This window comes from Pseudorca crassidens, chromosome 14 (assembly GCF_039906515.1).
Source record: "Pseudorca crassidens isolate mPseCra1 chromosome 14, mPseCra1.hap1, whole genome shotgun sequence".
Taxonomy (NCBI): Eukaryota; Metazoa; Chordata; class Mammalia; order Artiodactyla; family Delphinidae; genus Pseudorca; species Pseudorca crassidens.
Window position 1 is genome coordinate 39,636,201 of NC_090309.1, and position 13,227 is coordinate 39,649,427.

Below are 13,227 nucleotides of genomic sequence, written 5' to 3' on the forward strand. Positions count from 1 at the left end.
GTGTTTTTTTATTTTTAAATACATAATTCTTATCCTTTTTTGTTCTTGCTATTTATCTGTTGAAGAAACTACTGATTCCATGGATCATTTAGCCCATAAAGGTTTTTTCTTTTGGATGTTGCTTATTGTATCCTTGTGGGATTATTGAACATGTTTTTCTGTCTCCTCTATTTCTGTAATTTGATTATTAGATTTAGAGGCTTGATCAGATTTCGATTAGATTTCTTGGCAAGACTTTTATAGAATGTGTTGTATTCTTCCATCAGAGGGCAAAAAATGTCATGTTGTTGCTTTTTTTTGTACTGCCAGCAACCATTGCCTAGATCTTTTATTTCATTTGTAGTTGCAAAATGGTGATATTCGAATCCTATCATTTTTCTTCATCAGCTGGTCTGTTGCTATAAGGAGAAACTTCCTTTTATTACCCATTTAGTTACTTTGAATTACCATTAGTACAGGAAGGCAGGGTAAATGTCTCATTTTCCCCTTTTATTTACCAGTTTTCAAACAGTGAGTTCTTTAAAATTTTAACATTTGATTGGTAATTGGTCCTTTTTTTGAGGATCATTATAAAATTATGTAATTAAAAATAATGTTTTTGCCTTTATTCACCTAACTTTTGGGGGGTTATTTCATATTAGTTTATAAAGAGCATTTCCCTCCACTTTTTTTTTTCTGATGCATAGTTTTCCATTGTCAGGATGAATTTAACTTGTTTTCTATTGATAGGCATCTAGGTTATTTCCAGTCTTCTGGTATTAAGAACAATGCTAAGTTGAATATCAATGAGTGTTATTTTGGATGAGAAAAAAATGTGTAGAAAATGATGCTTAAAATAATACTCAGAGTTATCAGTGCATTCTTTTATTTATTTATTTATTTGTTTGTTTTTGGCTATGTTGGGTCTTCGTTGCTGCACCCAGGGTTTCTCTAGTTGCGGCGAGCGGGGGCTACTCTTCATTGCTGTGCGTGGGCTTTGCATTGCGGTGGCTTTTCTTGTTGTGGGGCACGGGCTCTAGGTGCATGGGCTTCAGTGGTTGTGGCACACAGGCTCAGTAATTGTGGCTCGTGGGCTCTAGAGTGCAGGCTCAGTAGTTGTGACGCACGGGCTTAGTTGCTCCACGGCATGTTGGATCTTCCTGGACCAGGGCTTGAACCCATGTCCCCTGCATTGGCAGGTGGATTCTTAACCACTGTGCCACCAGGGAAGCCCAGTGCATTTTTGATTTTGATAAATATTGTCAAATTGTTTTTACTGATGTATGAAAGCACTTGTTTTCTCTTGAGTTTATCAAGACTAGGTATTATTTAAACTCTTTGCAAACCTGGTAAGAAAAATAATAGTGTTTCAGTGGTATGTTTGAACCCCATGTGTATCATTTTTTCTTTTTTTAATCCCTTTTTTCTTCAGTTTTTCTTTTCCAATCTGTTTTTGAACTCAGAGATTACTCTTTCGTAAAGACTTTTCCTGGCTTGTAGTTCCTTTGAAGTTTGCTTTTTCGTTGTTTTTATCTGTAATTGAACTTTTTATATGCTCAGACGTATCAATTTAGAACACTTTAAGAATGCCAGTCTTTGTTTCTGCCATCTTCTATACTGTTATCTAGTGTTTCAGTTGGCTTTAAAGACTCCCAGACTACAGACAGCACCTGACTTATGACGGTTTGGCTTGCAACTTTTCAACTTTCTGATGGTGAGAAAGTGATATACATGCACTGGAAACTGTACTTTGAAGTTTGGTCTTTTCCTGGGCTAGCGATATGGGTATGATACTCTTGGCTTAAGGATGGACAGCAGCAGTAAACTGTAGCTCTCAGTCAGCCTTGCTCTCAGTCAACTTTGCAGTCATGAGGGTAAACAGCTGATACACTTAGCCATTCTGTACCCATAGGTCCATTCTGTTTTTCCCTTTAAGTACAGTATTTAATAAATTGCATTAGATATTCAACACTTTACTATAAAATAGGCTTCGTGTTAGATGATTTTATCCAGCTGTAGGCTGATGGAAGTGTTCTGAGTGTATTTAAGGTAGGCTAGGCTAAGCTGTGATGTTTGGTAGGTTAGGTGTAATAAATGCATTTTCACAATTTATGGTATTTTCAACTTAAAATGAGTTTATCGAGATGTAATTCCATTGTAAGTTGAGAAATAGCTGTAATAAGTATTTTATTTTGTTAATATTTTGTCAGTTTGCTTATTTAGGTTTACCCATGTATTTCCTTCTTTACCATTTTTCTTTCTTCTTGCTCTTAGATTCTTGGCCTTTTTCTTTTTTTTTTCTTTTGAGGAACCTCGTAATCTTTTTAAAATTTGATTTTCTATTCATGGCTTATCAATGATAAGCATATCCATTTGTCCAAAGTTTTATTTCACCCTTCCTCTTGAGGTCTACCCTGGGTATCAAATTCTAGGTTGAGGTTTACTTGGGTGTAAAATTCTAGATTGGCCATTTTAATGTTTTGAAGATTTTATTCTTTCAGTCAGAAGTCTGCCTCTCAGAATCTGTATTTTTGTTACTCTATGTAGTCTTTTTTTCTTTGAAGCTTTTACTAAAACTTTCTATGACAAATTTCTAATATATGCAAAAGAATAATATACTTACGGTATTAAAAGGTGAAATTTGTCTGGCAGTAGTTTATCCAAGTTCGTAACCATGTAGTACCTTTCTTTAATTGGCTTATATTCACTTAATTGTCCCTTTGAATAGTCTTTTAAATGTGTTTGTAACTAGGTCAAGTAGTAGATCATTTAACATTTTACTTTCAAGACAACAGGTCTTAAAGTATTCATGATTTATCAATATTGATAGAATTTTCTGACAGCATCTTGTTACATAATTTAGTGAATCAAGCCTTAGATATATGAGCTGCTTCAACAGCTTTATTTTGTTTTCCCATTCTCCTATTTAGCAGTTATCTAGTACACTATGTTTCTCTCTCTTAATTCTTCTTTTGCACATGATGATCCTTCTGACTAGGATTCCATCCCCTGTGGCCTTCTTTGCCGTCACTCCTTCCTTCCTATTCCTTTCCTGCTGTCCTTCTTGCTTCCCTTTTTACTAACTTCTGTCTTTCAGTTAGTTGTTATTTCTTTTAGGGAACTTTCCTTAGTCCTCTCCAAGATTGTGTTTCCATGTCCTGCTTATTAGGTTAAAAAAAAAAAGTTGCAAAGAATTGATGCTGAGTTGTTTAAAAAAAGTTCTCTTGAACTAGGTATTGTTCAAACAGATTGGGAAGTTTTTAAAAAGTCTAGAAAGTGTTCTGTATTTAGATTGCTCTGCAACTTGAGTAAGTGTTTAAATTACTGTAATAGAATGCTGGAATGGAAATGATAGCCAATGCACTGCTTTTGTTTCTTTTGAAATATACGATGCAGAACTCTAGTCAGTGGACTGAAACCCTAAGAAAAGGCCCTATGTCAGAAGATTGGTGAATGTGTATTAATAAGTTTTAAAATCAAGCATTAGTCTCATAATTTCTGTATACCCAAGGAACAACTCAGGCTAGGAGTGCTGGCTAGTACTGGTCCCCTGGAGCTGTCTGTACTTACGTTAGCCATTTTACCCACCTAGGTGGGTCTCAGCGGCTAACCTTGGTGCTGGCCAGGGTTCTGGATAGGGCCCAGGTTCTTGTAATTCCTGTTCTTTTGGGACTTTGCTGATAAGAAGTTATGTGAGGTTGTGTTCAGCACCTTTGGCTTGGTGAGCAGTCATGAATTTTTTCATCTGATGAGTTGTGAGATTGTATATGAGAATACTTACCCTTTACTTGGGGTAAGATCCGGGTCATGACTACTAATGGTTTCTCAGTAGATTCCTGGGTTATGCCTCCTGTCCTCTCATGTTTCCTTTTGGGGTGATGCTTGCCATCATACTATCATACTGTTCATTTCTGATCTTGAAGTTTTTATGAGCATTTTCTTCTTTTTAAATTTAAGTGACAAGAACCATTTACTTTTCACCCTATTTCCACCCTTCTACCTCACGCATTGTGTCAGTTGGGTACATTTCTTTCAGTTACTGAATTTCCTTTCCTTGCTTTTGGGGAATGGCATCTCTGGCACCCAGGTATTACCCAGCCTTAATGTTTCCAATTCCACTTGGAAATCTTCTCTTGGGCTGTATTTGGTATTCTTTAGATCTATGTGACAATTCCTCCACCTTGCTCTTTTCCCAGTCCAGGTGGTTGGCCCTTTAGAGTTGGAATTACAGTTCCTTTTCTATAGGAAATAGGTGGAAAGATTTCTTGAACTTGCCTTCCTCCCTACTTCCTTTATTTGCTTATAAATATTATACTGTGGACTTTAATGGATCTTTGATTTGTAAAGATCAGTGGCTTCTTTTAAACTGCAGTGTGGGGTACTCTATCTCCCTTTTTTAAAATTAATTAAACATTCTTAAAATTGTAAAAAACACAACAAATTTTCTCATCTTCACCATCTTTTAAAATTACTGAAGTATAGTTCATTTACAGTGTTGTTCCTGGTGTACACAGAGTGATTCAGTTATACATATGTATTCTTTTCCATATTCTTTTTCAGTATAGGTTATTACAAGATACTGAATACAGTTCCCTCTACAGTAGGACCTCGTTTATCTCATCTTAACCATTTTTTTTTAACATCTTTATTGGGGTATAATTGCATCTTAACCATTTTTAAGTGTACAATTCAGTAGTGTTAAGAATATTCACATTGTTGGGACTTCCCTGGTGGTCCAGTGGGTAGGACTCTGTGCTCCCAACGCAGGGGCGCGGGTTCAATCCCTGGTCGGGCAACTAGATCCCATATGCATGCCACAACGAAGATCCCGCGTGTTGCAACTAAGACCCAGCACAGCCAAAATAAATAAATATTTTAAAAAAAGGATATTCACATTGTTATGCAACAGATCTTCAGAACTTTTTCATCTTGAAAACTAAAACTCTGTACCCATTAAACAACTCCTTATTTCTCTCTCCCCCTGACAACCACCATTCTACTTTGTTTCTATGGATTTGATTACTCAAGATATCTCATTTAAGTAGAATCATACAGTATTTTGTCTTTTTGTGACTTACTTTTTGTGGCTTATTTACTTAACGTGATGTTCTCAAGGTTCATTCATTTTGTAGCATGTGATGGGATTTCCTTCCTTTTTAAGGCTGAATAACATTCCTCTCTCTGTATACACCACTTTTTGTTTATTCATCTCTCTGTGTGCATTTGGGTTACTTATGTCTCTTGCCGATTGTGAATAATGCTGCTGTGAACATAGGTGTACAGATATCTCTTTGAGGTTCTGCTTTCAATCCTTTTTTCATATATATACCCAAAAGTGGGATTGCTGAATCATATGGTAATTCTTTTTAAAATGTTTTGAGGAACTGCTGTATTCTTTTCAATAGTAATTGCACCAATTATTATTCCCACCAACAGTGCTCAAGGGTTTCAGTTTCTACATATCCTCATCTATACTTGTTATTTTATGATTTTTATTTTAACAGTAGCCATCCTAAGGCGTGTGAAGTGATATCTCATTGTGGTTTTTATTTGTGTACTTAGTTTTGAAATCATGAAATGAGTCTTCCAACTTTGTTCTTGTTTTTCAAGATTGTTTTGGTTATTTGGGGTCCCTTGAAATTCCATACAAGTTTAAGGGTAGAATTTTCCATTTCTGCAAAAACGTTGGGATTTTGGTAGGGATTGTATTGACTCTATAGATCACTTCGGACATTATTGACATTTAATGATGTTAAATGTTCCATGAATATGAGATTTGTTCCTATTGTACCTGATATCTTTCAGCAACTTTTTGTAATTGTCAGTTTTCAAGTCTTTCGCCTCCCTGGTTTAGTTTATTCCTAAGTTTTTTATTCTTTTTGATGCCTGTGTTCTTAATTTCCTTTTCAGATTGTTCATTATTAGTATATAGAAATGCAGTGGATTTTTGTACGTTGACTTTGTGTCCTGTCACTTTACTGAAATCATTTATTCTAACAGTTGTGTGTGTGTGTTTGTGTGGACTATAGCGGTTCCTACATATAAAATCATGCCACCCATGAACAGAGGTAATTTTAGTACTTCCTTTCCAATTTCTTCTTCTTGCCTAATTGCTCTGACTAGAACTTCCGGTAGTGTGTTGAATAGAAGTTGTGAAAGCAGCTACTTTGTCTTGATCCTGATCATAGAGTAGAAGCTTTCAGTCTTTCACTATTGAGTATGATGTTTGCTGTCTGGAGAGGTCTATTTTGTCTGGCTCTGATAAGATGTACTTCCCTTCCCTTTCTGGTTATGGGGTAGATATAATGAAATAGTAAGCTTATGTTGGTGAGCAGTTAGGTTGCCAGTTGGGCCTCAGGTGGGGTACGTGTTTCTCACCACACGTGTGCGTTTCCCAGAATGTGTGCCATTTGCGTTTTGTGTTAGAGAAGGATATGATCTTTGCAACCACTCTGTTCCCTGTGTTTTCAGGCCGGGGAAGGAAAACTGTTACTGTCTACTGTGGTCTCTTCTTCTTGATGAAATCACACAAGCCAAGAGCTTGCTTTTAGTAGTTACCTTATCTTATCCCCCACTATATCTTACTTCGTCATGGTTGCTAGGTTTTGTTGTTGGGATCTTCTTCCTGATGGGCATTAGTGTCTTTGGCTTCCAGGGCCGCCTCAGGTGCTGTTTACCTTGTTACCTATTTGTTTGGCATATACTTTTGCCCTGTGATTTTTCCTTCTCTCTCTGCCCAAGAGAATTTTTTTACCTGCCTTGGTCTAGTCAGTATTATCAGAGAGAAATCTTCCAACCTCCTACTTGGACTTCAAGCATTTCTGGAGCTGAGTAGGGGAAGAGTGCTGTAAGTCTCAACATGGAGTATATAGTCTGATCTAGAACAAGGTGAGGTTTTTTTTAAAACGAAAATTAAGACATACGCAGTTGGTAAATAGAGGGATGATACTAATATAATGGAACATCTTAATGGTTCATATGGGATTTCCCCCATCACATTAATGTTTTATAGTGATTCATGCAAGCTTTCTTGTGATTAAAGAGAGGACCCTACTGGTACATGAGAAAACAGTAACAAAGCTGACATTCCTCAAAAATGCCTTCTTGTGCATACAGTGATTGGTTTATTGCCTTCAGGGACCCCTGTGTTTTCTACTTTGTAGAGCTGTGTGGAGAAGGAAGTAGGTGCCAAGTCATTAAAATGATGGAGCTATGAGGATGGTTATATTTGATGTTTAATTTTTTTTGGAAATGACCTTTATTAGAATTGAATGCCCTCAGGCACCTTCATATCAAAAGATGAAGCATGAACCTCATGGGTTAAAGTTGCAGAAGATTGATTGACACTGGTTAGTGCAGATACCAGTAGAGATTTAACTGTGCTAGTATTTTTTTAAATTTTAAATCAGACTAGTTATTGGTTTTGTCAGTGTTCTGGTTATAAAGTTTCATAGGTATTGAGTAGTCTGCTTCTAATGTTTTATTGTTAGTCTCATTTTCTTTATTGTAAGGTTTTATATCACATGAGGCTTCTTAGCAGTGCTTACATGACACAGTAGGAAATGCCTGTACAGAGAGATTAAATGTTTTCAGTATGATACCTCCTGGCTTTCAGCTACCTGATTGTGCAAAACCCAGCGCTCTCTGGTTCAACATCTCCGGAGAGCAAACATAGTCTTTTAGAGATCGTGTGTGTGTGTGTGTGTGTCTGTGTGTTGGGGGGGTGATGAGGGTTTGTCGAACTGCTTCTTAATAAGACTTTAATATTTTTTAGCCCCACTTGTATTCCTTCTTTTAGAAGTACTCAGTGTTTCTAATTCCTGAGACTCTCTGAGACAAAGTTAGCATCGAATTGGTCAATAATTAACCAAGATTTATTTTCTTTAGTGAAAGCAAAAAAAAAAAATTATTGGAAATATTTGTATTTGTAAATCTAGCTTTTTTTTTAAGTGTTGACTTTTTTTTTTGGCCATGCCTTGTGGCACGTGGGGATCTTAGTTCCCTGGCCGGGGATTGAACCCATGCCTCCTGCAGTGGAAGCGTGGAGTCTTAACCATTGGACCACCAGGGAAGTCCCTGTTGGCTTTAATATTGGTTTGGCATTATTTATTCATAATTTAAAAGTTACTTTTTCTATTTTCTTTCAGTATCCGATATAGAAGGTGGTGATGGACTGCAGCTCAGAAAGGAACATACTCTCAAAATATTTGCTTATATCAATTCCTGGACACAGAGGTATGCATCTTTATGTATTTTGAAGAGTAACTTTGTCAGTTGTGTTTTGTTTTACATTTTTATTTTTTGTTTTTGGCCATGCCACACGGCTTGTGGGATCTTAGTTCCTTGACCAGGGTAGGAACCCGTGCCCCCTGCAGTGAAAGCACGGAGTCCTAACCACTGGACCACTTGGGAATTCCCAGTTGTATTTTATTTTATTTTTTATTTATTTATTTTTGGCTGCGTTGGGTCTTCATTGCTGCACGCGGGTTTTCTCTGGTTGTGGCAAGTGGGGGCTACTTTTCCTTGCCGTGCATGGGCTTCTCATCGCGGTGGCTTCTCTTGTTGCAGAGCATGGGCTCTAGGCATGCGGGCTCAGTAGTTGTGGCTCGTGAGTTCTAGAGCCACAGGCTCAGTAGTTGTGGTGCACGGGCTTAGTTGCTTGGCGGCATGTAGGATCTTCCCAGACCAGGGCTTGAACCCATGTCCCCTGCATTGGCAGGCAGATTCTTAACCACTGAGCCACCAGAGAAGCCCATAAATGAAATTTTGATATGTACAGTTTTAGGTAGTAATTTGTAGGCTTCATTAGAATATCAAAGGATGTAGAGACTCTCTGCCTTTATATCATGCTGTTCCAGAATATAGTGATTAAGAGTAGTATGGCCTTGGAGCCAGATAGATGTGGCTTCCAGTCCTGCTTCATCACTTGTGTACTAGGTGATTATGACAAATTAGTTAACTTCTGTAAGCTCTTACCTCCTCATTTGTGAAATGAGTAATAATAAAGCTACTACTATCTTCATGAGGTTGTGAAGAAACAAAATACTTAACATGGTGTCTGACAAAAGAACTTAATAAATACCTATTTTAATTAAAATTGTTGAAACATTTTAGAAAATGAAATATATATTGAAGGGTACATAAGCTAAGGCATGAAAAGTCAAATTGGAAAATAGTGTGTAATATTTATAATTCTATTCACATGTTAGTAAGTATTAACAGTTTTTAGCTGATAGTAAAAAGTACCAAAAAGTAGAATGTTACACTCTTAATTGTTCATGCTGATAGAAGAGAGAAATGACAATAAAATATACAGTTGGATCACAGTGCTTTAGAGTAAAAATTTTTTGCCTGTTTCCCTGCTCTGCCCTCCCCCCATCCTGTTTCTCTCTAGGGCATCAAAAAATATTGTCCAGATTAAGACTGTGGTTCTTGTAGGGGATAAAAAGCTACTAATAAAGCACAGTTAATTTACAAAAGAAATTCTTAACTTGGTGGCCCATGACCATGGAAGGTCCATAAATGTACCTTAGTGCACGAATGGATCGGATCCATGACATCTCATACAAAATGTTCTCTGTAGATTTTCTGGGAGAAAAGTGTTAACTTTCAAAAGATTATCAATAATCAAGAATCATTTTTTCTAATATGTTGGTTGACCAGAATATAGCTGAAGGAGAATGTTCACTTAAAAAAACAATATGTTAAGAATTTAATATTTATAGAAATTTCAAAGGCTTTAATATTTTATAATTTTCCTTCTATTTAAATGATATACTCATTGTGAAAGTCTTTTAGAAAATACAGAAAATCAAAATTTAAAAAAAAAAAATGCCATCACCCAGAGTAACAACTGGTAACTTTCTTTTGGTATATAACCTTGGTATGAGATTGGGAACAGTACAGTTTAAAATTTTACAAAAATGTGATTATAAAACTTGTATGCTTTATAATCTGATTTTTTTCATGTGAACTATGATCAGTCTCTGTGTCATCAAATATTATGTCATCATTTTTATTAATAATTGCTGCATCACAGTAATATAGCTGCCACTTCTTTGTTTTGTTCATAAGATTCAGGGAGTTAGTTATGTATATTACTTTAACAGATTATCATTATTTTATTAATATTGGAATGGAAAATTGGAATGAAATGGGAGGAAAATGAATCCAGAGAATGGGGAGAGAATATTAGGAGAATAAATGAAAGAATATAAATTTGCAAAAGAGCATACATGGCTCTGAAAGGAATATCGTGCATGATGAAGGCATTGATACCACACAGCAAAATTCTTCTTGTTGGAATTGTTGCTGGTTTTTGTTTTACTTGTTTAAAGCCTGTTACAAAACAGGCTTATGTTTTATATCTTGCAGATGCCTCAGTAGGCATTCAAGGTTCCTCGTTGTCTTCTACCTGTCTACTTTTTACCTTTATTTCAGGATTTCTCCCCTGAAATAATTCTGGGTGCTAGCTAGGTGGAGGTTCTGTCAGATCTTTCTATTTTCAGGCTAAAAATTTCACCTTTCACACCTGTCATTTGTACTTAAAGTTTGAGGCTGTTGCTTATTTTTATTGTTTTATTAAACTTTTATTTTTTATAACAGTTTTAGACACTATTGCTTTTAAACAGGTTAATGTATGTTCTCCACTCTTTAAGGGTCTACTTTATATTTTGGAATTAAGAAATTTGACCAGTGGGATATTGATATTGACCACTATTAAAGTAGTGTTTTTCAGAAATTAGCTCATAAATAAAAAAACTTTCGCTATGGTTGGATACTGTAGATGAACAGTCCTTTCATGTGTTCAGCAGTACCAGACCAGGAAAATGTTAGATCCATTCGAAGATTTGTTAGATGGAATTATGGAATCCAGGTTAAAATAATTTAATTTTGACATGTAGCTTCCTCGTGAATGTTAGTATTTTTATTAATTGAAGCTACATATTTTGTTAGTCATTTAGAAATTTTTATCATTGTGTGTTCTTAAATGTAAGCGTATTCCACTCAGATAGGCAGTATATAACTCTGCGTAGGTAGTAAAGTTTTATCAGGTGGGTAATAACGGGAAGGACTGAGAAGAAAATAGGATAAGCTCAGATAGTGAAAGGTAATGTATGATATTGGTGTACAAATACAGTATGTACAGAGTTTAAAAAATAAAATGGTAGGGAAAGGCCTATAATATAAAAGTCCATTGTCCCCTATCTCCTCAGCCCCATTTCTGTTTTCAACTTTTTGAGATGTTGGTTTTGATACTAACTTTTATGTTCTGAAATAATATTATATTGCTGTTGCTTTATCTGTCAATTTTAGGTATAATCTGTGAACTTCCTTTTCTGATATATAAAGATTTCACCCATTTACCCTTCCCCGTCCTCTCAATATAGTTACATCAGTTCTTGAGGTAGTTCTAAAAACAAAAATAATGCTCAGTTATTAGCCAAAAAAGATTCTGTGGTTCATTTTATATTTTACAAGATATAAATTGTTGTTTTTCTTTTGTTTTCATTCTTTGTTTCATAGAGTTTAGTGTCTTGTTCTTCATTTGATTAATTTTCTAGGTGTGGATCACTAATTTTTCCCAAACTCTCCAGCCCTTCTTAGTACTAGTTTTTACATTTTTATACATCATTAGGTGATCTGTTACTTTCTTACCTTCCCTCCATCTCCTTTGGCTTTTATCTTCCTACTCCAATCTGTATTGATTTCTCAGTAGGGTTACTGAAACAGCTATATTCTCTTCAGATCATCCTTGAAATTCTTTTGCTTTTCTATTATATTGGATATCCAGTTCACTGGATTCTATGCCATCTTTATTGGTTTACTTCTTTGTTTTGTTAGGATGATATCTTTTCTGAGAAAAGGTACATGGGAGACAAATGGTTTTTAGACCTTTCCGGCCTAAAAGAATGTCTCTTCTACCCTTACTTTTGTTGATAACTTTTGTTGGATACAGAATTGTAGATAGAAAATTATTTTCTCTCAGAATTTTGAAAGTGTTATTCCATTGTATTTTATCTTCCAATATTACTTAGGAGAAAGTATGAGCTGTTTTTATTCCTGAGCTTTTTCTTGTCACTCTTTTCACTCTCCCCGAAAGCTTTTAGGATCTTTATCCCTCCTTGGCTTCAGAAATTTCATGATGGTATGTGTTTCTTTCTTTTTTCAGATCCTTTTCCCATATAGGTTGTTACAGAATATTGAGTAGAGTTCCCTGTGCTATACAGTAGGTCCTCGTTGATTTTTTTTTTTTTAAGATTTTATTTATTTATTTATTTGGCTGTGTTGGGTCTTAGTTGCAGCATGCGGGATCTTTTGTTGCGGTGCATGGGCTTCTCTAGCTGTGGCTCGCAGGCTCAGTAGCTGCGGTGCGTGGGCTTAGTTGCCCTGAGGCATGTGGGATCTCAGTTCCCTGACCAGGGATCAAACCCACGTCCCCTACATTGGAAGATGGATTCTTAACCACTGGACCACTAGGGAAGTCCCTATCTATTTTATATATAGTTGTATATATATGTTAATCCCAAACTCCTAATTTATCCCTCCCCCTACCTTTCCCCTTTGGTAACCATAAATTTGTTTTCGAAGTCTGTGAGTCTTTTGTAAATAAGTTCATTTGTATCATTTTTTTAGATTCCACATATAAGTGATTATCATATGATATTAGTCTTTTTCTTACTTACTTCACTCAGTATGACAATCTCTAGATCCATACCTGACTGCACTTTTATAGTAAATTTGACTAGCTCTTTGGCTTTCCTAATCCAAAATCTGACCTCAAGGTTGTTGTTTTTTTTTTTTTTTTGCGGTACGCGGGCCTCTCACTGTTGTGGCCTCTCCCGTTGTGGAGCACAGGCTCTGGACGCACAGGCTCAGCGGCCATGGCTCACGGGCCCAGCCGCTCCGCGGCATGTGGGATCTTCCCAGACCGGGTCACGAACTCGTGTCCCCTTCATCGGCAGGCGGACTCTCAACCACTGCACCACCAGGGAGGCCCCTCAAGGTTGTTTTTTGAGGGGAAACTCAGATTTCATTTTCACTAAAGATAGTCAGATGTATGATCCTTCACTTTGAACTTGGTTTTTCCTAAACTTAAAGGAAGAAGCTACTCATCAGAAAAATGTTGAGTAATGTGTTTATTTTTCTTTTTGTAGAAATTGCGATATTATAGAATTTAAAACTGGAGGAGGCCTTAGAGATAAAATCCCTTTCATTTTGCCATGGAGAAGATAGTCCTGATGTATC

The 13,227-nt window shown here is 36.2% G+C and overlaps 1 protein-coding gene across 7 annotated transcripts in view; it reads left to right on the plus strand.

Annotated features, from left to right (window-relative positions):
• Nucleotides 1–13,227, plus strand: part of USP34 (ubiquitin specific peptidase 34) — a 231,535-nt gene that overhangs the window by 30,735 nt on the left and 187,573 nt on the right. For all 7 annotated transcript variants that reach the window (XM_067704953.1, XM_067704955.1, XM_067704952.1 and 4 more), the window contains one exon: nt 8,127–8,214. In XM_067704953.1, coding sequence (XP_067561054.1) covers nt 8,127–8,214 — 88 coding nt within the window. Of the gene's footprint in view, nt 1–8,126; nt 8,215–13,227 lie in introns of those variants that run through there.